Source organism: Oncorhynchus gorbuscha, linkage group LG17 (genome assembly GCF_021184085.1).
Source record: "Oncorhynchus gorbuscha isolate QuinsamMale2020 ecotype Even-year linkage group LG17, OgorEven_v1.0, whole genome shotgun sequence".
NCBI lineage: Eukaryota > Metazoa > Chordata > Actinopteri > Salmoniformes > Salmonidae > Oncorhynchus > Oncorhynchus gorbuscha.
Genome location: NC_060189.1, coordinates 27,008,060 through 27,034,169, shown reverse-complemented (window position 1 = coordinate 27,034,169; position 26,110 = coordinate 27,008,060). Strand labels below are relative to the sequence as shown.

Here is a 26,110-nt window from a genome sequence, read left to right as displayed (position 1 = left end):
GCACAAGTAATGGCTTTGATTTCTGGTCAAACAGATTGAAAAGGAGTCTTAGAAAACAGCTACCACAAAAAGTCTTAGAAGTTAAAGATATGTTGGGTTCTGGTAAAGGAATTTCAATGCACAAGGATTTTTTTTAAAGACAGTCTTACTGACTCCTACCCATGAGCCCCCTCTCTCTCTCTAGTTAACATTACCTCTCCCAGGTCTTACTGACTCCTACCCATGAGCCCCCTCTCTCTCTCTAGTTAACGTTACCTCTCCCAGGTCTTACTGACTCCTACTCATGAGCCCCCTCTCCCTCTCTAGTTAACATTACCTCTCCCAGGTCTTACTGACTCCTACTCATGAGCCCCCTCTCTCTCCAGTTAACGTTACCTCTCCCAGGTCTTACTGACTCCTACTCATGAGCCCCCTCTCTCTCTAGTTAACGTTACCTCTCCCAGGTCTTACTGACTCCTACTCATGAGCCCCCTCTCTCTCTAGTTAACGTTACCTCTCCCAGGTCTTACTGACTCCTACCCATGAGCCCCCTCTCTCAGGTCTTACTGACTCCTACTCATGAGCCCCCTCTCTCTCTAGTTAACGTTACCTCTCCCAGGTCTTACTGACTCCTACCCATGAGCCCCCTCTCTCTCTAGTTAACGTTACCTCTCCCAGGTCTTACTGACTCCTACTCATGAGCCCCCTCTCTCTCTAGTTAACGTTACCTCTCCCAGGTCTTACTGACTCCTACCCATGAGCCCCCTCTCTCCAGTTACATTTACATTTACATTTAAGTCATTTAGCAGACGCTCTTATCCAGAGCGACTTACAAATTGGTGCAATCACCTTATGACATCCAGTGGGACAGTCACTTAACAATAGTGCATCTAAAACTTAGGGGGGGTGGGGTGAGAGGGATTACTTAACCTATCCTAGGTATTCCTTAAAGAGGTGGGGTTTCAGGTGTCTCCGGAAGGTGGTGATTGACTCCGCTGTCCTGGCGTCGTGAGGGAGTTTGTTCCACCATTGGGGGCCAGGGCAGCGAACAGTTTTGACTGGGCTGAGCGGGAGCTGTACTTCCTCAGTGGTAGGGAGGCGAGCAGGCCAGAGGTGGATGAACGCAGTGCCCTTGTTTGGGTGTAGGGCCTGATCAGAGCCTGGAGGTACTGAGGTGCCGTTCCCCTCACAGCTCCGTAGGCAAGCACCATGGTCTTGTAGCGGATGCGAGCTTCAACTGGAAGCCAGTGGAGAGAACGGAGGAGCGGGGTGACGTGAGAGAACTTGGGAAGGTTGAACACCAGACGGGCTGCGGCGTTCTGGATGAGTTGAAGGGGTTTAATGGCACAGGCAGGGAGCCCAGCCAACAGCGAGTTGCAGTAATCCAGACGGGAGATGACAAGTGCCTGGATTAGGACCTGCGCCGCTTCCTGTGTGAGGCAGGGTCGTACTCTGCGGATGTTGTAGAGCATGAACCTACAGGAACGGGCCACCGCCTTGATGTTAGTTGAGAACGACAGGGTGTTGTCCAGGATCACGCCAAGGTTCTTGGCGCTCTGGGAGGAGGACACAATGGAGTTGTCAACCGTGATGGCGAGATCATGGAACGGGCAGTCCTTCCCCGGGAGGAAGAGCAGCTCCGTCTTGCCGAGGTTCAGCTTGAGGTGGTGATCCGTCATCCACACTGATATGTCTGCCAGACATGCAGAGATGCGATTCGCCACCTGGTCATCAGAAGGGGGAAAGGAGAAGATTAATTGTGTGTCGTCTGCATAGCAATGATAAGAGAGACCATGTGAGGTTATGACAGAGCCAAGTGACTTGGTGTATAGCGAGAATAGGAGAGGGCCAAGAACAGAGCCCTGGGGGACACCAGTGGTGAGAGCGCGTGGTGAGGAGACAGATTCTCGCCACGCCACCTGGTAGGAGCGACCTGTCAGGTAGGACGCAATCCAAGCGTGGGCCGCGCCGGAGATGCCCAACTCGGAGAGGGTGGAGAGGAGGATCTGATGGTTCACAGTATCGAAGGCAGCCGATAGATCTAGAAGGATGAGAGCAGAGGAGAGAGAGTTAGCTTTAGCAGTGCGGAGCGCCTCCGTGATACAGAGGAGAGCAGTCTCAGTTGAATGACTAGTCTTGAAACCTGACTGATTTGGATCAAGAAGGTCATTCAGAGAGAGATAGCGGGAGAGCTGGCCAAGGACGGCACGTTCAAGAGTTTTGGAGAGAAAAGAAAGAAGGGATACTGGTCTGTAATTGTTGACATCGGAGGGATCGAGTGTAGGTTTTTTCAGAAGGGTGCAACTCTCGCTCTCTTGAAGACGGAAGGGACGTAGCCAACGGTCAGGGATGAGTTGATGAGCGAGGTGAGGTAAGGGAGAAGGTCTCCGGAAATGGTCTGGAGAAGAGAGGAGGGGATAGGGTCAAGCGGGCAGGTTGTTGGGCGGCCGGCCGTCACAAGACGCGAGATTTCATCTGGAGAGAGAGGGGAGAAAGAGGTCAGAGCACAGGGTAGGGCAGTGTGAGCAGAACCAGCGGTGTCGTTTGACTTAGCAAACGAGGATCGGATGTCGTCGACCTTCTTTTCAAAATGGTTGACGAAGTCATCTGCAGAGAGGGAGGAGGGGGAGGGGGCGGAGGATTCAGGAGGGAGGAGAAGGTGGCAAAGAGCTTCCTAGGGTTGGAGGCAGAAGCTTGGAATTTAGCGTGGTAGAAAGTGGCTTTAGCAGCAGAGACAGAGGAGGAAAATGTAGAGAGGAGGGAGTGAAAGGATGCCAGGTCCGCAGGGAGGCGAGTTTTCCTCCATTTCCGCTCGGCTGCCCGGAGCCCTGTTCTGTGAGCTCGCAATGAGTCATCGAGCCACGGAGCGGGAGGGGAGGACCGAGCCGGCTTGGAGGATAGGGGACATAGAGAATCAAGGGATGCAGAGAGGGAGGAGAGGAGGGTTGAGGAGGCAGAATCAGGAGATAGGTGGGAGAAGGTTTGAGCGGAGGGAAGAGATGATAGGATGGAAGAGGAGAGAGTAGCGGGGGAGAGAGAGCGAAGGTTGGGACGGCGCGATACCACCATCCGAGTAGGGGCAGTGTGGGAGGTGTTGGATGAGAGCGAGAGGGAAAAGGATACAAGGCAGTGGTCGGAGACTTGGAGGGAGTTGCAGTGAGGTTAGTGGAAGAACAGCATCTAGTAAAGATGAGGTCGAGCGTATTGCCTGCCTTGTGAGTAGGGGGAAGGTGAGAGGGTGAGGTCAAAAGAGGAGAGGAGTGGAAAGAAGGAGGCAGAGAGGAAAGAGTCAAAGGTAGACGTGGGGAGGTTAAAGTCGCCCAGAACTGTGAGAGGTGAGCCGTCCTCAGGAAAGGAGCTTATCAAGGCATCAAGCTCATTGATGAACTCTCCGAGGGAACCTGGAGGGCGATAAATGATAAGGATGTTAAGCTTGAAAGGGCTAGTAACTGTGACAGCATGGAATTCAAAGGAGGCGATAGACAGATGGGTAAGGGGAGAAAGAGAGAATGACCACTTGGGAGAGATGAGGATCCCGGTGCCACCACCCCGCTGACCAGACGCTCTCGGGGTGTGCGAGAACACGTGGGCGGACGAAGAGAGAGCAGTAGGAGTAGCAGTGTTGTCTGTGGTGATCCATGTTTCCGTCAGGGCCAAGAAGTCGAGGGACTGGAGGGAGGCATGGGCTGAGATGAACTGGGAGAGTTAACGTTACCTCTCCCAGGTCTTACTGACTCCTACCCATGAGCCCCCTCTCTCTCCAGTTAACGTTACCTCTCCCAGGTCTTACTGACTCCTACTCATGAGCCCCCTCTCCCAGGTCTTACTGACTCCTACTCATGAGCCCCCTCTCTCTCTAGTTAACATTACATCTCCCAGGTCTTACTGACTCCTACTCATGAGCCCCCTCTCCCAGGTCTTACTGACTCCTACTCATGAGCCCCCTCTCTCAGGTCTTACTGACTCCTACTCATGAGCCCCCTCTCTCTCTAGTTAACATTACCTCTCCCAGGTCTTACTGACTCCTACTCATGAGCCCCCTCTCTCTCTAGTTAACGTTACCTCTCCCAGGTCTTACTGACTCCTACCCATGAGCCCCCTCTCTAGTTAACGTTACCTCTCCCAGGTCTTACTGACTCCTACCCATGAGCCCCCCCCTCTCTTCCCATTTACTGTAACCAGCATCCGCACCCACTGACATTGGACGTCGAAAAGTATTTGAAATAGATTTCTACATCCACTGACATCGTTCTTTTGGGCTGGTTAAAACCGGCCTTGATTTGGCCCAAATATAGACGTCTATGTTTCACATGTTTGGGCACCACAGTACAGTAAAGAAGAGTACAGAGTACAGTATAATATAATGTACTGTGATGTCCAAACTTGAGAAACATAGACATCTATGATTGGTTCAGATTTGGTCCGATCTGGACCAACCAAATTTGGTCTAGCTTGGTGGCGGACCTCAAACTAATAGCCAGTGTGTTGAATAATTCCCATGGGGCGGCAGGGTAGCCTAGTGGTTAGAGCATTGGACTAGTAACCAAAAGGTTTCAAGTTCAAATCCCCGAGCTGACAAGGTACAAAATTTGTCGTTCTGCCCCTGAACAGGCAGTTAACCCACTGTTCCTAGGCAGTCATTGAAATTAAGAATTTGTTCTTAACTGACTTGCCTAGTTAAATAAAGAAAAAAGAAAAATGAATGCAATATTGCATATTTGTACCTATTTAGGACATATCACCATGAAGAGAATGATATCCATAATTATGCATTTATGTATAGTAAAGATCCCCCAAGAGATAATTATGTTACTCTAATTCTGTTACCGGGTGTAAATCCACTTCACTTACTGTAGTTTAATAACCTAAATAAATGTTTTCAAACTCAAGGAGTCATGTCTTAGTTTAGCCTATTTTAGAATGCGATTATTAAATACTTACACTTTCATCTCTAACATATATGTTTAGCATTCCCAAACAGACCCATTACAAGTCAGAATGTTAAACAAAAGGAATTTCAATTTACTGACCTCAGAATTTGTCCCCATGTCTGACACAAAATAACCACTGGGAAGTGTTATCAACTTAACCGTCAGTACGCTGGTCTGTATATCGATTTGTATTTTTGGTTTTCTATTTTCAATACCGACGCAATTCACGTGATAAACACTATATAGATGAGCCTAACCCAACATCGTCCCACACAACCAGCAGGCAAATTTCACAAACACTTCCAGCTGATTGTGAGGAAACGTGCTTCGGTCAACTACGTTCGGCTATTGTTTACTTATTGTCCATCAAGTGCAATATGTCAGGAGATTGAAAATACAAGCTACAGAACCCATTGGCGCCACATAATGTTGGGTAAACAACACTTTCCTGGGGACACCCCATCTCCACCTCCTACCATCAAAAATACCAACAGCACAGAAAACCGGTAAAAAAGGAAATATAATTTTCCTCAAAATGGTGGCTTATAGAGACTCTTTTTAGGCAGACTTCTTTTAAACTGAATATCCATGGGGTAACCTTGGTAACAGTCTGATGTTTAGGCAGTTCATTGCTGACACCCCATTATTTCTGCAGACATCTTTGAATCTTAATACAGAGGGAGATTTTGCTGTAATTCTTTTCCCAAATTTAGCATCTGTACAGTTCTTCCATTAAGTGTTTTTGTAAGATTTTCTGTGTAAATTGTTCAAAGTAGTCCTAGTGCATAGAGTTATGGTTTGTTAAAACGTTGAAAGTTTCAGCCTAATTCCGTTAAAGTGGAATGGCCCCACATCGAAAACAGCAAGAAATACGTAGCCTAACAGTCACCATCTGTTTACTCGAGAATAAATAAAAAACCATGAATTCTAGTGAGTTGTGTACTGTAACTCCCTGGGGCCAAACCACTGTAAAATGTGGACTTGCAATGACAAACAGCATGAGATTAGAATGTGCATGATTTCCAAAGTGCTGAGAGAGACAATGCAAGTGGAACTAAAGTTGTCATGTGAAATAGAATTGCACAGATTGAGCATGTGATTCATGTCCACTACCTACCTGCCAGTCTTCCTTTCTGACTATTTTACTTTACAGCTGGAGATCGAATTTCAATATTTAAACAATGTTGCAAATGTCAGGCAGACCAAGTTTTATACAAATCTCCACTATTGAAAACCAATTTCTAGTCTAAAAGTAATGGGAGATAGTAAATAGGCATGAATAGCTTTAGCTGGTGGTAACATGTAGAATAGACACCAGCTGGAATGTGGTTTTAACCAATCAGCAACCAGGATTAGACCCACCCGTTTATAATTAGGCAACAAGGCTTGAGGGGGTGCGTTATATGGCCAATATACCACGGCTAAGTGATGTTCTTAGTCATGACGCTGTGCAGAGAGCCTGGATACAGCCCTTAGCCGTGGTATATTGGCCACATATCCTGAGGTGCCTTATTGTTATTATAAAACGAGTTACCAACATAATTAGAGTAGTAAAATTAAATGTTTTGTCATAGCCGTGGTGTACGGTTTGATATACCACGGCTGTCAGCCAATCAGCATTCTGGGCTAGAACCACCCAGTTTATAATAGACTGCATAGCTACTAGAAATCAATTGTTGTGGGCTACATGTAACCTTGGAACATACAAGGGATCTGTTGCAGAAATAAACGTAAACGTGAACGAAATCCTGGATGCCAATAAGTGAGCACACAATTATTAAACTGATGCCTCTTTATTCCTGGCTTGAGGCTGAATGCTCACTTACATTTCCCAGGAGAGGGGTGGTCTCGTTGCCATCAGTGTGAACGGTGGTGCCTTCTACATTGATAATCAGTGTCCGGGTGATTTGACCTCGAGCGAGAGGTTAGTAGTAAGTTACTTACAACAACCAATACAATAGCTACCTCATCTGTGCAGTTCGTGGTGCCTGATGGATACAGCGTTTCCTTTAACCAACTAAATCGACTCCACTATGAGGACCCGTATATGCAACAGCTGATTTGAGGTGGTCATATGACATGAAAACGCTTCGGTTTTATTCGTCGCGGATTGGCTAGAAATGCACAGCAAGTCCACTAATGATGACGTCTTAACATGCGCGTGCTCTGCAGAAGCGATGTTGAGGTGGGGAATGCGTTTTAATGTTTATGGTTTTATTGAATAAAGTAATGATCTTTCAATGCAATAATATTAACAACAAGTAAGCATTCAATGTTGTTTGCCAATCATTTGTCATATCTATTAGTTAGTCATTTTTTCTAATGTTGATATTTAGGTCATATTTTAAGGAGACCTCTACGATTTGTCTTCGCAGGATTGTTCCTAGTATCTTCTCACTACTACAAACTCAAAACTGCGTGAAATCTCGCTATCGATACCGGACCCTGTGTTCAGTGGTCCTGCAGCCGGACCGAGCATCAACTTGTTCTGAGAGTGTTTCGAAGCCGATGCTTGAGCAGCATCAACACAGCGGGATGGATCCCAGCCTATACACCGCTCCTCCTGAGGTCCGAGGTATGACCTGTTTGGATAAAGAAGTCTTCTCCCAGACAGTTATTGTCCCAGCCCTGCGTGTGCCAAAAGAAGTCCTCAATAAATTGGTTAAGAGCCTGAAAAAAGTAGCACTCCAGCGCCCGGGCATACGAAGAGTGGTTGAGGTTGAAGGCAGCGATGACGAGAGGCTCTTGTTGCTGGACCCTGCCAGTGTCTCCTCACCCAGCTCATTCAGCGATGCAGAAGCCGAGGCGTTGCAGTCATTTGGAGTACCTCAAGAGCTCCAGCGGTACGAGCTGCGGCTGACTTATGACAACCTGAAGAGTGAGGAGGTTCTGCGCGCTGTGCTGCCAGAAGGCCAAGACGTCACCTCGGGGTTTAGTCGAGTGGGTCACATTGCGCACATGAACCTGCGGGAGCACCAGCTGCCCTACAGAAACCTCATAGGTGAGTGTGCCACAAACATAATGTACTATTCTGCATCACAACAATCTGTCAGAAGACAGGCATGGGTAACAGTAATGCTATTGACGGGTTATGTATTTTATGCTCTTGAATCCCTGACCACGCTCCCAGGATTGTATTTCCTGAGTGGTCAATTAGCTACAGATGAAATACGTTAAGTGTGTGTGTGTGAGGAATACGATAGTGCCGATTCATTGTTTCACTGACATGATGCAGTCTTGCAAATCCATTACCAGGCCAAGTCATAATGGATAAGAACCCTGGGGTGACCTGTGTGGTCAATAAGACCAACACCATCGACTCCGCCTACCGCAACTTCAAGATGGAGGTGATGGCTGGAGAGGAAAATATGGTGGCTAAAGTAAGTCCTATGAGATTGTGCTTTTGATTCAACATATTTCATGGTGAAATCAGAGGCGTGGGCATCGCGTTCCTCCCTTACCCTCCCTCTCATTGTTGCAGGTGCGTGAGAACGGCGTGACATACGAGTTTGATTTCTCCCGTGTGTATTGGAACCCTCGTCTTAGCACCGAGCATGAGCGTGTGGTGGCTCTTCTGAAACGCGGTGACACTGTGCTGGATGTGTTTGCTGGCGTGGGTCCTTTTGCCATCCCCGCTGCCCGCCGTGGCTGCACTGTGCTGGCCAACGACCTCAACCCCGAGTCTCACCGCTGGCTGCAGCACAACTGCAAACTGAACAAGGTGGAGCGTAAGGTCACCACCTTTAACCTGGATGGCAGGGCCTTCATCCAGGGGCCACTGAAGCAGCAGCTGCCTGTCATGATGAAGGGGACAGTCAGTGTGCATGTGGTCATGAACCTTCCTGCCTTGGCCCTGGAGTTCCTGGATGCCTTCAGAGGCCTGCTAGACCAGGGACATTCCTGTGCTGTGAACCTGCCGCAGGTGCACTGCTATGGGTTCTCTAAGGAGGATGACCCCCAGAAAGATGTGGTGGAAAGGGCCTCAGCCAGCCTGGGGTTCTCCCTAGAGGGGCTGTGCTCTGTACATCTAGTGCGGAACGTGGCCCCCAACAAGGAGATGATGTGTGTGAGCTTCACCATCCCCAAAGAGGTTCTCTTCAGCAGAGAGAGCACACAGACAGGTGAGCTTTCATTCACACAGTATCAGGGTTGGGGTTAATTCCACCAATTCAGACTCCAGGTCAGTCTTTGAATTCAGAGATTTCAATCTTCAATATTATCCAACATATTCCAATTCCCTCAGGCTTATGTCACTATTCTGACAGCCTAGCTGTATTGGAAATAAAGTTGTAATTATTTAAAACAAATCCTGCAGTCAATTTGATACTAAGTGCATTAATTCCATTAACTGGGAAATGTACAAATAAGAAATTCCAAAGATTATATCAAACAGTCCAAATTCCAATGCAATAACTTGAATGAATTCAAATATAATTCAAGATTTGAAATGTCACATTTAATTTGAATTGGCACCAACCCTAAACAGTATCACACATGCACTCTCTGAAAGACTGTAGACTGAAAATACTAATACCATTTGTCCTCTCCTCAGAAGCCATAGAAGAACCAGCCCCAAAGAGACAAAAGTGTGCGGAGACAACAAATTGAATATATTTGACCAAGGAGCTCATTCTGAGACCTTGAATTGTACATTTTATTTTTGAACTCTGTTCATGTTATTTTATAATAGTGTCAATAAGGCTGACATGATCTAAATCATGGTTATGCCTTGACCTAAAAAGAACATACAAACAGGTATGTGTTGACTGTATTTGAAATACTGGTCCATTGTCCAGGTCCCACAAATAGGCATTGTTTCAATAGTTTTCTTATCCAACAACTGGCTTCATGCGTTTGTTTTTTTAAATAAAAAAATAAGATCATACAAAAATGGCAACATATATATCCTGATCTGATTTCAGACCAAAGTCCACTGTCCATCGCTCCCTCCAATGTAGAACAGGGGGAGGGAGCAGCTTCATGTTCCAGAGGGGGTCAGTCCAGTAACGGCATCCTGGATGGCTCGATGACGGCCATGTCCTGGGGCTGGGCAATGCGCACGTGGTTCAGATACCTGCAAACAGAAAGAGAGAAGAAACGTCTCAGTTAAAAATATCATTTTGCAACATCCTAATGTAAGCACCTGTAGTCTATTATCCCCTCTCCTTCAGCACAGCAGCTACGTAGGCAGCGGAGCAGTCAGCACAGCAGCTACGTAGGCAGCGGAACACTCAGCACAGCAGCTACGTAGGCAGCGGAACACTCAGCACAGCAGCTACGTAGTCAGCGGAACACTCAGCACAGCAGCTACGTAGGCAGCGGAACACTCAGCACAGCAGCTACGTAGGCAGCGGAACACTCAGCACAGCAGCTACGTAGGCAGCGGAACACTCAGCACAGCAGCTACGTAGGCAGCGGAGCACTCAGCACAGCAGCTACGTAGGCAGCGGAACACTCAGCACAGCAGCTACGTAGGCAGCGGAACACTCAGCACAGCAGCTACGTAGGCAGCGGAACACTCAGCACAGCAGCTACGTAGGCAGCGGAACACTCAGCACAGCAGCTACGTAGGCAGCGGAGCGGGCACATGGCAGAAATAATGTTTTTAGCCTGGACAAAGTGGGATATAGAAACTCTACCCGTAGCCACTCCATATAGCATTCTGGGTTTATTTCATTTAAGTGTGTACAGATGTAGCCCTAGCCCACCAAGGACCCTATTTCAGCTTTTCAGAAGATGGCAAGTCACTGTTTATTTTCACTCTGAGCTGTAGATGGAAAAACAGCCGAGCTGTCGACTTCGACCTTAGTCCATGGTGACCAGTGCTCTTCCACTGGGGGGGGGGTGAACTGTAGCCCCACCCTCTCTAATCCTTCCTCCTCACACACACACACACTCAGGACCTGGGCTGTCAGTTAGCTCAGTGGGCACTAGAGGAACAACTCTCCTCCCTCCTCCTCTTGGCCTCCCTCAGTGGGTTCTACAGTCTCTGGCTACTAAGCTAACATAGTCCTCAAGCGACTGAGGTCCAAAGCAACAGAGACAGCACACACTCACCCCCCTCCTTTCCCACACTCACAGCCCCAGCAGAAAGTGCTAAAGCCCCCACACGAGTCAGGCTTTGTGCCCCCTGTCCCTGAGAGCCAGAGAAACTTCAAAGTGAAATAGGAAGCGAGAGCACAGACAGCCCTCTGATTTGTGCTCCGGTTCAGTCTGCTTTACAGAGTAACCCAACACCTGTGGGGAGGCTCAGAGTGAAACTGGGAGGGAGGAGGAGGTGGTGTGTGTGTGGAATACGTGTGTTGGAGTATGTGTTTATGGAGCATTTCTTTTTGGCAGTTTGCATGCGTGTCAGTGTGTATTTAACATTGTTTTTCCTCGTGAGTTTCCATGATATACAATATATGGAAAATGGACTAATATCTAAAAACCAACTGCTAAGCATAATATAATACATGGTCATTTATATGGCATTTACTAATGTGCTATGCACTTACATTAACAGAAAATGAAGTCTAGTCATCAGTGGTTAAGTTCCAGACATACAAAGAGAGGGCAGATTGGGTTTTGTACATAAAGACCACTTCACCCACTAGAGAGACAACACAAGTCCAAAACAGGCATCGCAGTGATTATTAATAATAACTTCATTAAGCACGAGCTCCCTGTAGCCGGTCCTTCACGGCGCACTTGAGGGAGGCCTTCTCCGATGGCTTCCTGCTCCTCTCCCCACAGCAGATGAGTGCAGTCTATTGATTATATTGTACTAGGCCTTTTTAACAGTGAAAAAGTGGTCTATTTCCAGTCTGACTAAGTCTGCTCTTCCTGCTAATCTAATCCCCAAGCTACACATGTGGTCATTCCTTCCAAGAAAGCTGAGAGCCCTGTAACTTTATACCAGTCTGCCCCTAAGGAAGGAGGAGAAGAGAGGAGAGAGAATAATGGGGGGAGAAGGAGCAAGAGATGGAGAGAGCAGGAGGATGCAGAGTGAAATCACCTTTGGGTATCATCACCAGCCAGTCCTCTAGTCTACAGCCATTAAACCAACAGTCTGTCTTCTCCCCCTAACACCACCCGTTAGTTCATTACTGCTCCATTAACTCTGCTCCCCTAACACCACCAGTTAGTTCAGTACTGCTCCATTAACTCTGCGCCCCCTAACACCACCTGTTAGTTCAGTACTGCTCCATTAACTCTGCTCCGCCTAACACCACCCGTTAGTTCAGTACTGCTCCATTAACACCACCCGTTAGTTCAGTACTGCTCCATTAACTTTGCTCCCCCTAACACCACCCGTTAGTTCAGTACTGCTCCATTAACTTTAACACTACCTGTTAGTTCAGTACTGCCCATTAACACCACCCGTTAGTTCAGTACTGCTCCATTAACACCACCCGTTAGTTCAGTACTGCTCCATTAACTTTGCTCCCCCTAACACCACCCGTTAGTTCAGTACTGCTCCATTAACTCTGCTCCTGTAAGTGCATCTCGTCCCAAAGCTCTACTTTATACACACACCAGCATAGACGCTTCCAACGAATGTGCACACACACACACTTCAGCAATCCATCACATCACCCTTCTCTTTAGTGGAAATAACACTGACTGTACTTGACACTGAATACACAGACAAATATTTCACGGACTCCTGGTAGAACATTTGCAAACATACAATGAAGTTTGGTACACACCACGATAGACTGACTACTATACATACTGTGTGAATGAGACACTTAACAGTATACACGGTGCACTGAACCAGCTTTGACAAAGTTAGACTTACACCTCTCTCCCCCCTCCTTCCCTCCCTTACCCCTCGTTCTTTTTCTCCCAGAGGACTGGCTGCCTTTTGTTCACAGGCCTCTGAAACCCAAGCCGTTTCGGCCGGTAACATCTTTCACTCTCCGGGCCCCACTGGAGCATTAACTGCAACTCGATCTGGGCCTTTTCAAAGCCTCCTGTTATTGGGTAAATATGGGTCACTTTGGAATGGTCCATTATGTCGCTTAGGGGGGCGGGAATAGACTAATGCAGACGATAGAGATGACTGAATGACATGTGAGCATGGGTGATTTTAGTTGGTTCTTTAGTTCATACAAAAACCCATGAGGACACACATGCCCCATGGATCCTATAGTCTGCCAAGCTCTTTGTTATACTACATTGTCCTACACTTTTGAATAAACTAAATCAGATGAGGCGTGGCAACGGCAAACTGTAAGAAACCTAGTGTTAAATCTAAAAACACGAGTGTCTTGGATGAGTGAATTACCACAATGAACAATATTCTCACTGATGGAGTAATCAAAATATTATTCTAGAACCCCTGTTTCTCAGTATTCATGCTGCCATCCACCCCTTTCTGAGAGCCAAATGACTCCAAACTGCTGGAGCTAACAGCACATTTCCTCTCTGGTTTGGAACGGTGAATACCTGGGCAATTTCTCCTGCTAAAGCTAATAATAGTATTGGATTTCCCGCCTGGACCCCAAAAGTATTCCCTGCTCCCTTTGCCTGGAAAATTACACGCCGGCGGCCCATGCTAAAATGTTCCGGAAGATTCCGCGTGGATTCCAGCTGAGTGTAACTTCTCTTTGTGTTCAGTTTCAAGTTTTATTGTCACACATGAACAAGACAGGTTTGTGTGTGTGGAAGGCAGGAAAGGTGTTAGACTTCTTCAGTAAAATAGCTGCAGGACTGAGAGTGAAAACAGCCTAGATTGGAGCAGCTATATTATGTGAAGGACTGGCAGGCTGGCTGGATCAGGGCTCCTGTCTAGACTCCATGTGTTGGCTGTGGGGAAACCCAGCCATGATGGAAAGAAGAGCTCAGATATAATGCTGCCACGCCTGCCTATAGATCATGACCATCACTTAGTGGTGCCCTCACAAACCACATACAGACATGACAAAGCATTAAATGTGGACCACTCTTACACATTGATTGAAACTATGGGGTTTGACGGGTTGCATTCCCATATTAAAACATCTCTGTATACCTTAAGCAGGTCTGAGTGGGTTGTGCTCTTGTACACAATAGGGTATCAGTATAAATGATCTGCATTGAGTGAGAGAGTGCATAATAGAAACTCTTTCCTATCAGAAAAGCCGTGAATCACTGAAGCATGGCGTCTAGTAGCGATGGCCAGCTGCTGTTACAGCATGTCTCCCTCCCTCTGCACTTTACTTTCACAAAGGTCTGGTCACTGACCCCAGACCAGGCTGCAGCTCAGCACCTGTCTGCTCCTAGACCACACTCTCTGATCCTGGGACTGCAGTAGTTTTTTTGCTGTACAAAGGATCAAAGAGATGCGTTACTTCACATGACTTATGTCAGAGGCTGAGCATCCTAACTCGTCACTAGCGCGCTATGGAACAAAACTTGGAGAATTCTACTCTGTGTATGGTGCGAAAAACAATGGCGAAACCCAATCAATCAATTTTCACCTATCGGAGACTCTATGGCCTCCTGGTTGAAGATGGCCGAGCTACTGTAAGATATTAGGGCTGAGAGTTAAGGTCAGTGGTTGGGAGGCCCTGGCTGGATCTCTCCACAGAGGCCTGTTTCATACTTCTGAAAGGCCAGTCATGAGCCTCTTGGACAGCAGGCCTCATGTCCGGAAGTCTTCCTTTAGCGCTCCGATCCAGCAGAGTTTGGGAATCCTGGTCTGGGAATAAGGGGGTGGTGGTGCAGAGCCACACACCTGTCGGATGATTTGTCATTATAGAGGGGTCAGCACTCAGCTGTCACCCCCTAATCACCCTCCTCACCCCGCCCCGCTTCTCCAAAAACACCCCCTGCATTCCTTAGCAAGCTCCAGTTACACACACTCACAACTCTACTACCCCTCCCCATCCCCTGCTGCCCTAAGAACAGCGCTGTGCAGGACCGAGCCAGAGACTCTGTGTGTGTGTGTGTGTGTACATGCGTTACAGGGTACAGTGACCTGCGTATCTTTCCCAAAACCGTAATAACAATACACTTCCTCTGCAAAAACAAAAACAGCAGAATTTCCTAAAAGGTATGCAAGCTAAAAACCCTGGAACACATCCAGCCGGGCCAGGAACAAAACCCCTGCAGTGGAGCCAAACATAGAACGCTCTCACAGGTATACTATATCTGTCAACAGCAGCCTTTCATCATCGGGGGCCAGAGGCCAGTCTCGTTTCCCTGGGATGGAGTTTCCTCCAGGACACGGTAGTGTGAGATTCTATCCTCCACGACCATTAGGATGATACGACACGGCCCAAAACCCCCCGTTGTACACAGGACACTCAGTCTGAGTGACAAGTCTACACACACTCAGTCACTACTAGGCCATCGACTCCTTTTCCATGATCATATATCTTATCACTAGCGGGTCAACCCCACTGACAGAGAGGGTGTGTCTGTGTCTCTCAGAGAGCCATACGGAGTATCACTAACACTTAGTTAAGAGGGGACCACTTTTAGGGTGTTAACACAATCATTGTAAGACACTTAACATTAACCCTTATAGAAACTCACTCATTTTGCAGTGATTGACAACTAGCAATCACAACTTGTAAGGACAGTTTATATGAAAACACAGCAAAGGGGTATGAATGACGCAGGTAGTTGTGTATCTGATATGAAGGCATTATAAAGAACAGAGGCTTACGCTGATGCCTAAATCCTGAGTTTCCTCACAAAGCGTCAACTGCCACTGCTCATCCAGGACTGTGTCACAGACCTGTACTTCACCTGTCTGGCCTGATGGGGGCGGTAGAGGCTGCCTGACAGGACATCAATGGCATGGAAACCCACCAAACTGGCCACTTGATACAGGAACCCACATTTCAACGCAGTGAGATGCCTGGCAGGTACTGAGTATCCATCTATCTATCCCCTGGAGAGGAGGGAGAATACTGTGGGCTGGAGGCGGGGGGAAATTTGCAGTGTCCTCGTTAACCAAATGGGTCCGTAAACAATGGAAGGGCATATGCTCTTCACAGAATGGCTGTTAGCGCCAGACAGACCCACAAACACACACACGGGAGTATTGATTGTCATATGTAGCATATTGTAAATAGAACACCGGTATACTGTGGAAGAAAAGCCTTTTCCCAGGTGGGTTCCAAAACACTGGTATCAGTTTACACAGCACCTCGAGCTATAGGGAGAAGCAAGAGCATTTCAATTAGTGAAAGAGGGAGGGAGAGAGAAAGAAAAACACAAAGAGACAGAAAGGGGGGGTGGATTCATCCATCATACTAGAGAGGTACCTACTACAAGTCCCCACAGCACAGCCCCATATGACGGGAGTTTGTTTTCTTTCCCTAGCTCTTAAGAGGGGAAAATGAGCCAGCTAATCCCACTGCACATCACAGAGCCCTGGGCCCTGGGGGGAAGGGGGGACACAGGACTCTACTGTGCCAATATGGTGTGTGTGTGTATATAGCTAGGGTGAGAGTTGCCCCATTCGGTTGACATCAAAGCCTACACCCCTGACTGACTGACAGTCCCAGTCCTGCCTACACCCCTGACTGACTGACAGTCCCAGTCCTGCCTTACACACCTCTGCACATATTGGGTTAATGTATAAATAGTTAGGAGATATCGCCACTCGCTCTCTCTTTTGGGAGTTGACGCTATAGCCTCCAGCCAGCGCTACAAATAAACAAAGGGGGGAGTAGGCAGGCAAATACCCACCCCTGGTTATCCCTGGCCTGCCCTGGTGATTTCTCCTTCACTGAGGCTTGGCTGATCTGTTCGTGTGCCTGTGTGGGAACACCACCCACCCGCCTGGGGAAGGGGCTGGCAAGGGGCCCTCATAAGAAAAACTAAAACAGCCGTCTCTTTCAGAACCCAGTGAAAGACTGGCGCGGCCATGAGGAACCATCTCTATCTGCTGTTTTTATGTTCAGACAAACCCATGAAGCTAAAGAGCTTTCTACTGTAAGAGACGTCTCCTCCTCCAATCCACTGGCCTAATGACTCACACTCAAGAACCAATCAATATTTGCACAGATCGCATTAAGAGACAACAGATCCAGTTCATACAGAGCTATACCGTTCTGCTCCCGTTTCCTACAACAGAGAACATTATGACTGCAGGTCAGGATAAGGACTGGATACTGTACTATACAACATTCACACATCCCCCTGGTATTAGCCCAGCTATCCCTGTAACGGAAGAAGAACCACCCATACACTACCCCCTATGTCCTGGCTTCCCCACAAGAGTAGTACAGTGTCTGGCCATGCAAGAGTAGCTATACTATACTAGTAGCTATACTATAACATCAGAGATGAGAGCTGATCATGTGCTGAGAGTGATGCTGGGGAAAACACAGTTCATCCTGTGGGTATAACCCTGCTTTAAAGATCTCTCTCCCACATTCTCACGTAGCCAAAAGATGCTGCAGGAACTATGCAAATGTCAAATCTGTGAGCTACAGCTGTCGTTCATGCTCTCCGCTCTGAGAGGGTGTGGATAGAGCATGCAGAGAGGCAGTACCTTGCGATGGTAGACTTCATCCAGCTAGCTGCTACACAACTAGGCCACTGCCCGAATCTGGCAACCTGAGCTTTTGAGAAACAGAAATATTTGTTACACACAATGATCTTATAGCATACATCTCTATGATTAATTACTGTTATGTTGGACATTTCAAAATCGCCTCAAATCTAGAAAAAAGTTTAGACAAATTATGTAATTGTAGTAAAACCAGATCAAAGGCTTGGGTTCATCTGAGGTCATACTATACAGCACCTTTCTTACCTTCATCCAGCCCCATAACTCAACCATCAAAGCTACATAGTGTGTGCGAGCACACATTATTTGAGAGGCCTTCACTGTGAGGTTTCCATCACTCGGCTCCCTCTGTCCCAGGACAGCCCTCCAGGTCCCTGAGAAGACCTCTACCCCTCCGTCCCCCTGCCCTCCCAGGACCATCAAATTGACTTGATGCCAGCTGGGATCGTATGGGAAAACCATTTTAGGCCATTTTGTGTAGAAAGAGCAAACAGTCCATCTGGAGTGGTCCTCATCAGCCCAGCACACGCCTGCTGCTCTCCACACACAGAGAGTGGGAGACGCACAGGAGCCACAGTGACTGAGATTTACTGTCTCCTACTACTAGAGGGAAGAAAGGAGAGGGAGGGAGTGAGTTGGACATGACTTAAACCTTGTTTAATGTAGGGGAGAGGTTGGGAAGCCAAAGGTGAGAGGTCATAGTGGGTAGTGAGCCAGGTTTAGTTGACCTTGGAACTCCTACATCCTGCAGAGCAGGGCCAGAGCCGGGAGAGAGAGATGGAGTCAGACCTGGAGTCAGGCCAGCCTGGGACTGAGATCTAGGAGGGACGCCTGCCAGAAAGTTATGATTGTCACAGCTCCTCAGCCAACACTGCCTCTCTCACACACACACAAAACCAGGCCTCAAGTCAGTATACTTTCAACACACAGTGTGTGTGTATTATGAAGCAGAAAAGCTCTCTATGACCAGGGAAAGACTACGAACGCCACTGTGGTAGCTTGACAACAAAGCTCCTTTCTCTCTATATGTCCCAATCAATCCCCTCCATCCATCCCTCCCTCCCTCAGAGAGAGCTTGAACCCTTCAGCCAGACTCCAGTGAGTCTGACGAGCCTGCATGTCTGAGGAGCACTACTTCCTGGTCTGTAGCTCAGGGTCCCCTGGAGAGGAGCTCCAGACTAAACACCCCACCCACCCTCCCATCGCTCAGTTGCTCCCCTTCACTCCGAGCAAGCGACGAGAGACGACCGCCTCATAACCAACAACCAACCACCCCCGACAGAAACCTCACTTTTTCCAACAATTAAGGAGAGCAGGGAGGGGAGGGGAGGAGAAGAGGATGAGGGGGTAAGACTTCAAAATATTATCCACATTGGCATTTAGCGTAGCACGTTGAGCAACCGCTGTCACAGTGATGGACTAATTTCAGGGTGACCTGCGCCAATACAAACAACTGCTCTTTCTAGCTTTCATTGTCAGCACTTGAGGTTTTAGTCGAAGTTTTGAGTATGGCGCTGCCAATGTCTCCTTCTCCCTCTTTCCTCACACAGGATTAGTCCTTGTCCAAGATTGACTCCCCCCTCCCTTGTCTCTGGAGCGGAGAGAGCTTGGGTCTTTCATCGCCTACACAGTCAGAGCTTAGGAAGTGCACCAGAAAACACACACACACACACACACACACACACACACACACACACACACACACACACACACACACACACACACACACACACACACTAGACATGTGTAAGCACACAAAATGTACTCCATCTATTCCTCAAAGACTCACAACCGCATGTGCGCATGCTCACACACACGCAGCCGCACAGAGAAAAAAGGTTCTGACATCAAAGACAAGGACACATAAACAAGCTCCCTCTTTCCATTTCTCAAAGATACACACACTCAAGACCAAAACAAACCTTCCCTAACACACAAAATGGACATAACTTCCAAAACAGTAACACATGTTCATATACCATCATTCAGGATCTTTTATCTGCAGGCAGCAGAAGCACAGATACTAAAATAGTGTCCCTCTGCAGTTTGTGGCTGTTGTGTGGAATCAAGTGGGTAAAGTTTCAAGATGCAGGTCCCAGCCATGTCATGAGGAGTGAACCAGGCCTGAGGTGAGGTAGGGTTCCAGAAGGGGACAGTATTGACCCAGCCACACCTGTCCTGAACACACATGGACAGGTCACACTCAGGACTAGTGGTCGACCGATTAACCGGAATGGCAGATTAATTAGGGCCGACTTCAAGTTTTCATATTCAAACGGAAATCGGTATTTTTGGACACCGTTTTGGACATTTTTTCCCCCTCTGTCATTACCAACAAAGGGTATATAACAAAGTATTGAAATAAACTTTTTTTTATTGACCAAATACTTATTTTCCACCATAATTTGCAAATAAATTCATTTAAAAAATCCTACAATGTGATTTTCTGGACTTTTATTCACATTTTGTCTGTCATAGTTGAAGTGTACCTATGATGAAAATTACAGGCCTCTCTCGTGTTTTTAATTGGGAGAACCTGCACAATTGGTGGCTGACTAAATACTTTTTTGCCCCACTGTATATATTTTTAAACCTGCATATTTAATTAATATTGCCTGCTAACATGAATTTCTTTTAACTAGCTAAATTGTGTCACTTCTCTTCCAACAGAGTCAGGGTATATGCAGCAGTTTGGTCCGCCTGGCTCATTGCGAACTGTGTGAAGGTTATTTCTTCCGAACAAAGAAAGCCAACTTCACCAAACGGGGGATGATTTAACAAAAGCGCATTTGCGAAAAAATGCACAATCATTGTACGACTGTACCTAACCATAAACACCAATGCCTTTCTTAAAATCAATACACAGAAGTATATTTTTTTAACCTGCATATTTAGCTAAAATAAATCCAGGTTAGCAGGCAATATCAACCAGGTGTAATTGTGTCACTTCTCTTGCATTCATTCATTGATTTGATAGAGCAGTCTGACTGAGCGGTGGCAGGCAGCAGCAGGCTCGTCAGCATTCATTCAAACAGCACTTTCGTGCGTTTTGCCAGCAGCTCTTCGCGGTGCTTCAAGCATTGAGCTGTTTATGACTTCAAGCCTATCAACTCCAATGTGAAATGGATAGCTAGTTAACGGGGTGCGCGCTAATATGCGCACATGACTGTAAGACGCTTTTCAAAAAAGCGTCTGCTAAATGGCATATATTATTATTATTATTATTATAATAGCGTTTCAAACGTCTCTCGCTCTGAGACTTGGAGTAGTTGTTCCCCTTGCTCAGCAAGGGCCGCGGATTTTGTGGAGAGATTGGTAACGATGCTTCGAGGGTGGCTGTTGTCGATGTCTTCCTGGTTCGAGCCCAGGTAGGGGCGAGGAGAGGGACAGAAGCTATACTGTTACACTGGCAATACTAAAGTGCCTAAGAATATCCAATAGTCAAAGGTATATGAAATACAAAAAAAAAATTTTTTGAGGCTAAATTGATTTTTATTGATGCATTATATTAAGTTAAAATAAGTGTTCATTCAGTATTGTTGTAATTGTCATTATTACAAATAATGACAATAATCCGTATCGGCGTTGAAAAATCATAATCTGTCGACCACTACTCAGGACTACAGTAAACTACCTGGTCAAACTTCACCTTCAGGGGTCAAGTTGACAGCTGAGGAAAAGGCCTCATCCTCTGGCCTATGAGAATTCACATTCTATTATGTTAAGGTAAGGCACAGCAACAGGTATTTTCAGAGCATATCATGTTAATGCATTGACATGTGTATGTGCCAATCAATGAGACAGAATGAGTGACACTTCCTTTTCATAAAATGTCTTCACACTATAGAGGGCCTCCTCCATTCTGTGGTTTCTCGCACACACACACACACACACACACACACACACACACACACACACACACACACACACACACACACACACACACACACACACACACACACACACACACACACACACACACACACACACACACACACACCAGGGGAAGTGTGTTTCTGAGATTGTACGTGTGTGGGGGGGAGGGGGGGTGTAAGCTGAATGGACACTTTCAAAGGTCCCCATTGCCTGAACATGCAGCCTTTTCTCTTTCCCCCAGTATTGAAGCAGCTGTCTTTAATAAGAGCACAGCCCATATTTATTCAGGTACAGCAGAGAGAGGGAAAGACAGCGAGAGAGAGAGGCGTGGCCCTTCTTTTTCCTGGCAGCCTCACAGCGCTCCTGCGGTTTTTTGGGGGGCAAAGGGACAAGGCGAAAGAGACGGAGAGAGAGGGAAACACACACACAGAGTGAGTGGGGGGAGGGAGGGAGGCCCTAGCATAAAAAGCAAGGCTCCGCTCGCATCCTGTGCAGAGCCGGGCCCCAGAGGCCCCAGGGCCACAGGGGGGTGTGTGCGGCTATGCGCTCAACTCTCCCGTCCCTCCAGACTCCCCTGTCCAAGACAAATCACCAGTGGTGCTGCTGTCACCATGGGCCCTGACCAAGACGAACAGCCCTTTTTAAAATAAGACTCTAGCCCCTCCGACAGCCCCTCCTTCCCTAACCATAACCCCTTCACTCACTCTCACACACACACCATAGGTCAGAAGACAGATTCTGGCCCAACCCTGCACTGGAGAACTCCCTTTCAACCTCTCCACCCTCTCCATAACCTCCCTCTATTCTCCACATGCCGTTCAACTCTCACCACATCACAGCATTTCTGTTGTGGCCAAAAATGCAGAGTGGGACATGTGAATGTGTATGACCTGTGCACATTTTTGTGTGTGTGTGTGTGTGTGTGTGTGTGTGTGTGTGTGTGTGTGTGTGTGTGTGTGTGTGTGTGTGTGTGTGTGTGTGTGTGTGTGTGTGTGTGTGTGTGTGTGTGTGTGTGTGTGTGTGTGTGTGTGTGTGTGTGTGTGTGTGTGTGTGTGTGTGTGTGTGTGTGTGTGTGTGTGTGTGTGTGTGTGTGTGTGTGTGTGTGTGTATAAACTCTGAACTTAGCTGAATGACAAAACTGCCAACAATGCAGAAGTGTCAGCAGAACTCCAGCTTCTGCTAACAGAGCATACTGCATCATGGGAGTTGTTGTTTATTTGTCAGACTGGGCTACAGTAGTCGGTCGCTGCCTGCTCCAGAGGGACTAGTGTTCATCATTGAGGAGACTAATTTATCTCAGGTGGCAGAGCCCTTCCCCTCCAGCCCTAGTCCTGCAGGACCCCTGAACTGCTGACACCAGACCCCCTGTGTCCCCCCTCCTCTTCCCCCTTCTGTCCCCCTCTCATCAGTCAGCTCCAGCATGCGGCAAAACATTTTGAGATGTGTTTCATCTGCATATTGATCAGCCTAGCCAAAAGAACCAAAACCTCAGCATTACACTGCATACATAATGTAAAAGTAGAACCAGTTATTCTACTAAACTCTCCTGCATCCATTAAGAAGGAAGGCTTCACTTCAATTAGGTGGTTCAGGAGTTCATTATGGAAATCAAAAGGGCATTTTTTATTACATATTTAAAAAACTAAACTCAATGGAAACTCATTATCCCTCACAAGGGTTCGAAAATCTTCCTTGCAAATTGCAATATGATCAACTGGAAGCCACAGAAAATAAAATATCTGCTGAATGACAGTTACTATGAGGTGGAAATGACAACGGCTCATCTCTGTTCACCAATGAGAACACCCTTATTTGTCTGCATATGCCCCTCTAAGCCAATTGGAGATCTCCTGGCCGGTGGGAAGGCCTTAGTGCCAGCCTGTCTCCATGCAGACAGACGGTTGGGCTGGGTGCGGTCTGATGGATGGGCTGTGTTGTGGGCCGATGGCATTGAGGAGCGATTGGCCCAGGGGCCCGGTTTTGGGGAAGGCACTTCCTGTGTGTGCTGAAGGACAATGAGGTCCAGGCAAGGCGGGGCTGGGTACAGGGGAACGCTGGCTGTTTGCCCCTTAGAACAAAACCTTCCCCCCACCGCTCCTCTCACAGCTAATCAAGGGGGACTCCAGAGAAAAGACCCAGACTTCCAGGCGAGCCTGTACCCTATGTTCCCCTCTCACACCCCCCCCTCTCCCCAACAAGTATACTGTGCCACCCAGACTGTCTGTACAATCATTTTAATTTTATGATGTACACTACTGTGCTGTGCCTATGGACGCATCATATCACTGAGCATCTCTAGATCCTTCTCTCTGGATGTAGTCTACCACAGTGGATGTAGTCTTTCACAGTGCCATCCGTTTTATCACCAAAGCCTCATATACTACCCACCACTGCGACCTGTATGCTCTCATTGGCTGGCCCACACTACATATCCGTCATCAAACCCACTGGCTCCAGGTCATCTATAAGTCTTTGCTAGGTAAAACCCCGCCTTTTCTCAGCTCACTGGTCACCATAGCAACACCCACCCATAGCATGCGCTCCAGCAGGTATATAGCACTGGTCACCCCCAAAGGTCCAGGTCTCTGCTGCCAATGACTGGAACGAATTGCATAAATCTCTGAAGCTGGAGTCTTATATCTCCCTCTCTAACTTTAAGCATCAGCTATCAGAGCAGCTCTGTACCTGAACACAGCCAATCTGTAAATAGCACACCCAACTACCTCATTCCCATATTATTCCTTATCCTCTTGCACCCCAGTATCTCTACTTGTACATCATCACCTGCATATCTATCACTCCAGTGTTAATGCTAAATTATAATTATTTTCACCTCTAGGGCCTATTTATTGCCTACCTCCCTACTCTTCTACATTCTTACCCAATAAGAGTGTTCTTACCCAAGACGTCCCAGCAGCTTTAGCTCAGGCACGGGGGTTCTGTAAGTGTGGCTATTGATGGTCTGGTAGCAGTACAGAACCTCCTCTATACAGGACACTGTCTGACCCTGCAGCACAGGAAAGAGGACACATTACAGTCAAAAACTGGGACCCCCAGATAGCATATGAACACGTCATAGTCAAAGTTACTAAAATAAATACCCAGAATCCATCCTGTGGAGGACAAGGTAGGTCATTATAATACAGAATAAAGACCACCAACAAGGACACGGTGATTGATGACGTAGATTAACTTTACAGGAGGGCGGCAAAAGCTATAAAATATAAAAGGTGCATATTTGACACGAAGACAAACTGTACTCGTTGTTCAGGCTCTGATCTTGTTGCATCTTGATTCCTGTCCGGTAACATAGTCAGGTGCATCAAAGAAAGACCTAGCAAAGTTGCAGCTGGTTCAAAACAAAGCAGCACGCCTTGCCCTTAACTGCACACATGGAACTAACAACATGCATGAAAGTCTCTGGTTTGAGCAGAAATGGACTTCTTCTCTTCTTAAGAAACATGTGTGTGTTAAAATGCCTAACCACTTGTACAATCTATTTGCTTACACTTTAAAAAACAGACATGCATACATACATACCCCACCACACATGCCACTATGGGTTTCTTCACCTTACCCAAACCAAAGCCAGATTTAATGCGTTGCTCAGATGATGTAAAGACCTACGCCATTGTGGAATGCTCTGCCACTAAAGTTGAAAACATAACATGAATCACAGTGCCTCTCCTCTTTCTAAATATCTCATTTAAATGGATATAAGATTGTATATATGAATCATGTGGAAATAGTATTTTGTCGTCTCTTGGTGTCTTTCCAATTTATTTTTATTGATTTAAAAAAGTGAATTACATTCTTGAAATGAAATTGTTTGTACTTTGTCATGCATTTCTACATTTTATGTGGACCCCAGGAAGAGTAGCTGCTGCATGGGCAATGGCTAATGGGGATCCTAATAAAGTACACCGGTCTGTGTGTGTCTCTCCAATCATTTACCAATCAAGTGAATTCATCCAGAAACACCAGCGTGGCACAGTGGGTGGCCAACCAAATGACCTAAACCACATCACTGCCATTTGGTAAACTCGCAGGCATGCAAACGACCCACATTAATCTGTAGCTATCCTCTACTGAGAAAATATGCTATGCCAACCAGTTAGCATCACCTGCAATTTCTCTTCCAATCAAGTGAAAAGCTTGACCTGAGCAGGCAGCTAAATAGATCTGATTTCTACATATTCTCTTCCAATCCATAAAGGTTGAAAGAGGTTTCATATGTCTGCCTTGCCTCGCAGTCGAAAGACTGACTTCAGTTTCTCACGCCCTTGACCGTGGTCATTGAGCGAGAAATGTGATCCTTCTTCAGGACGTTTGCAGCACTGTTCGATCTGGGCCGGTGCCATTAGCCGCCATAAAGGGATTTTCCACACAGCCGGGTGGCCTTGTTCTCTACTGACTCGTAGTCTGGTTTTAAAGCATTTAGACTGGAAGGAAAGTAATGACAGTCTGGATGACAATGAAACAAACAGAGAATTAAAGGAACAGAGATCATGTCTAAACAAAAACAGACTCGGGGGGAGACAGATGAGAAAGAGAGCGAGAGACAGAGCGAGAGAGAGACAGAGAGACAGAGAGAGAGTGCATTACAGTGAGAGTGGAGCTGATGAAAACCAACTGAACTGGTAACGTGTCCTGCGGCATCAGACTGCTGCTCTCGCGCATGCTGCTGGCCGGGCAAACATAGACAATCAAATAGAATGACCGAAGCCGGGTCTAAAAACAACCAACACACAACCCAGTGTGAAAACAGATCAAAACTTTTTCAGTGGTATTGGGTTATCTAACATAACACTATATTCTGTGATAATAA

General features: G+C 47.0%; 1 protein-coding gene, 1 long non-coding RNA gene and 1 pseudogene across 7 annotated transcripts in view; 1 reads left to right on the top strand and 2 right to left on the bottom strand.

The window, feature by feature from the left end:
• Positions 1–6,956, bottom strand: part of LOC124002007 — a 36,966-nt gene extending 30,010 nt beyond the window's left edge. For all 5 annotated transcript variants that reach the window (XR_006832894.1, XR_006832892.1, XR_006832895.1 and 2 more), the window contains exon 1: positions 6,737–6,956. This is a non-coding gene — a long non-coding RNA (uncharacterized LOC124002007). The remainder of the gene's footprint in view (positions 1–6,736) is intronic.
• On the top strand, positions 6,951–9,807 carry LOC124002006 (tRNA (guanine(37)-N1)-methyltransferase-like). Of its 2 annotated transcripts, none has more exons than XM_046309217.1 (5): positions 6,951–7,095; positions 7,286–7,911; positions 8,166–8,290; positions 8,392–9,031; positions 9,463–9,807. In XM_046309217.1, the coding sequence occupies exons 1-5, from the start codon at positions 7,031–7,033 to the stop codon at positions 9,516–9,518; spliced, it is 1,512 nt and encodes a 503-aa protein (XP_046165173.1). In that variant the 5' UTR covers positions 6,951–7,030; the 3' UTR covers positions 9,519–9,807. The 2 variants fall into 2 exon arrangements, with proteins under 2 accessions (XP_046165173.1, XP_046165174.1); XM_046309218.1 differs by having other exon boundaries at positions 7,073–7,171.
• LOC124001391 overlaps positions 9,515–26,110 on the bottom strand; it is a 62,022-nt pseudogene continuing 45,426 nt past the window's right edge.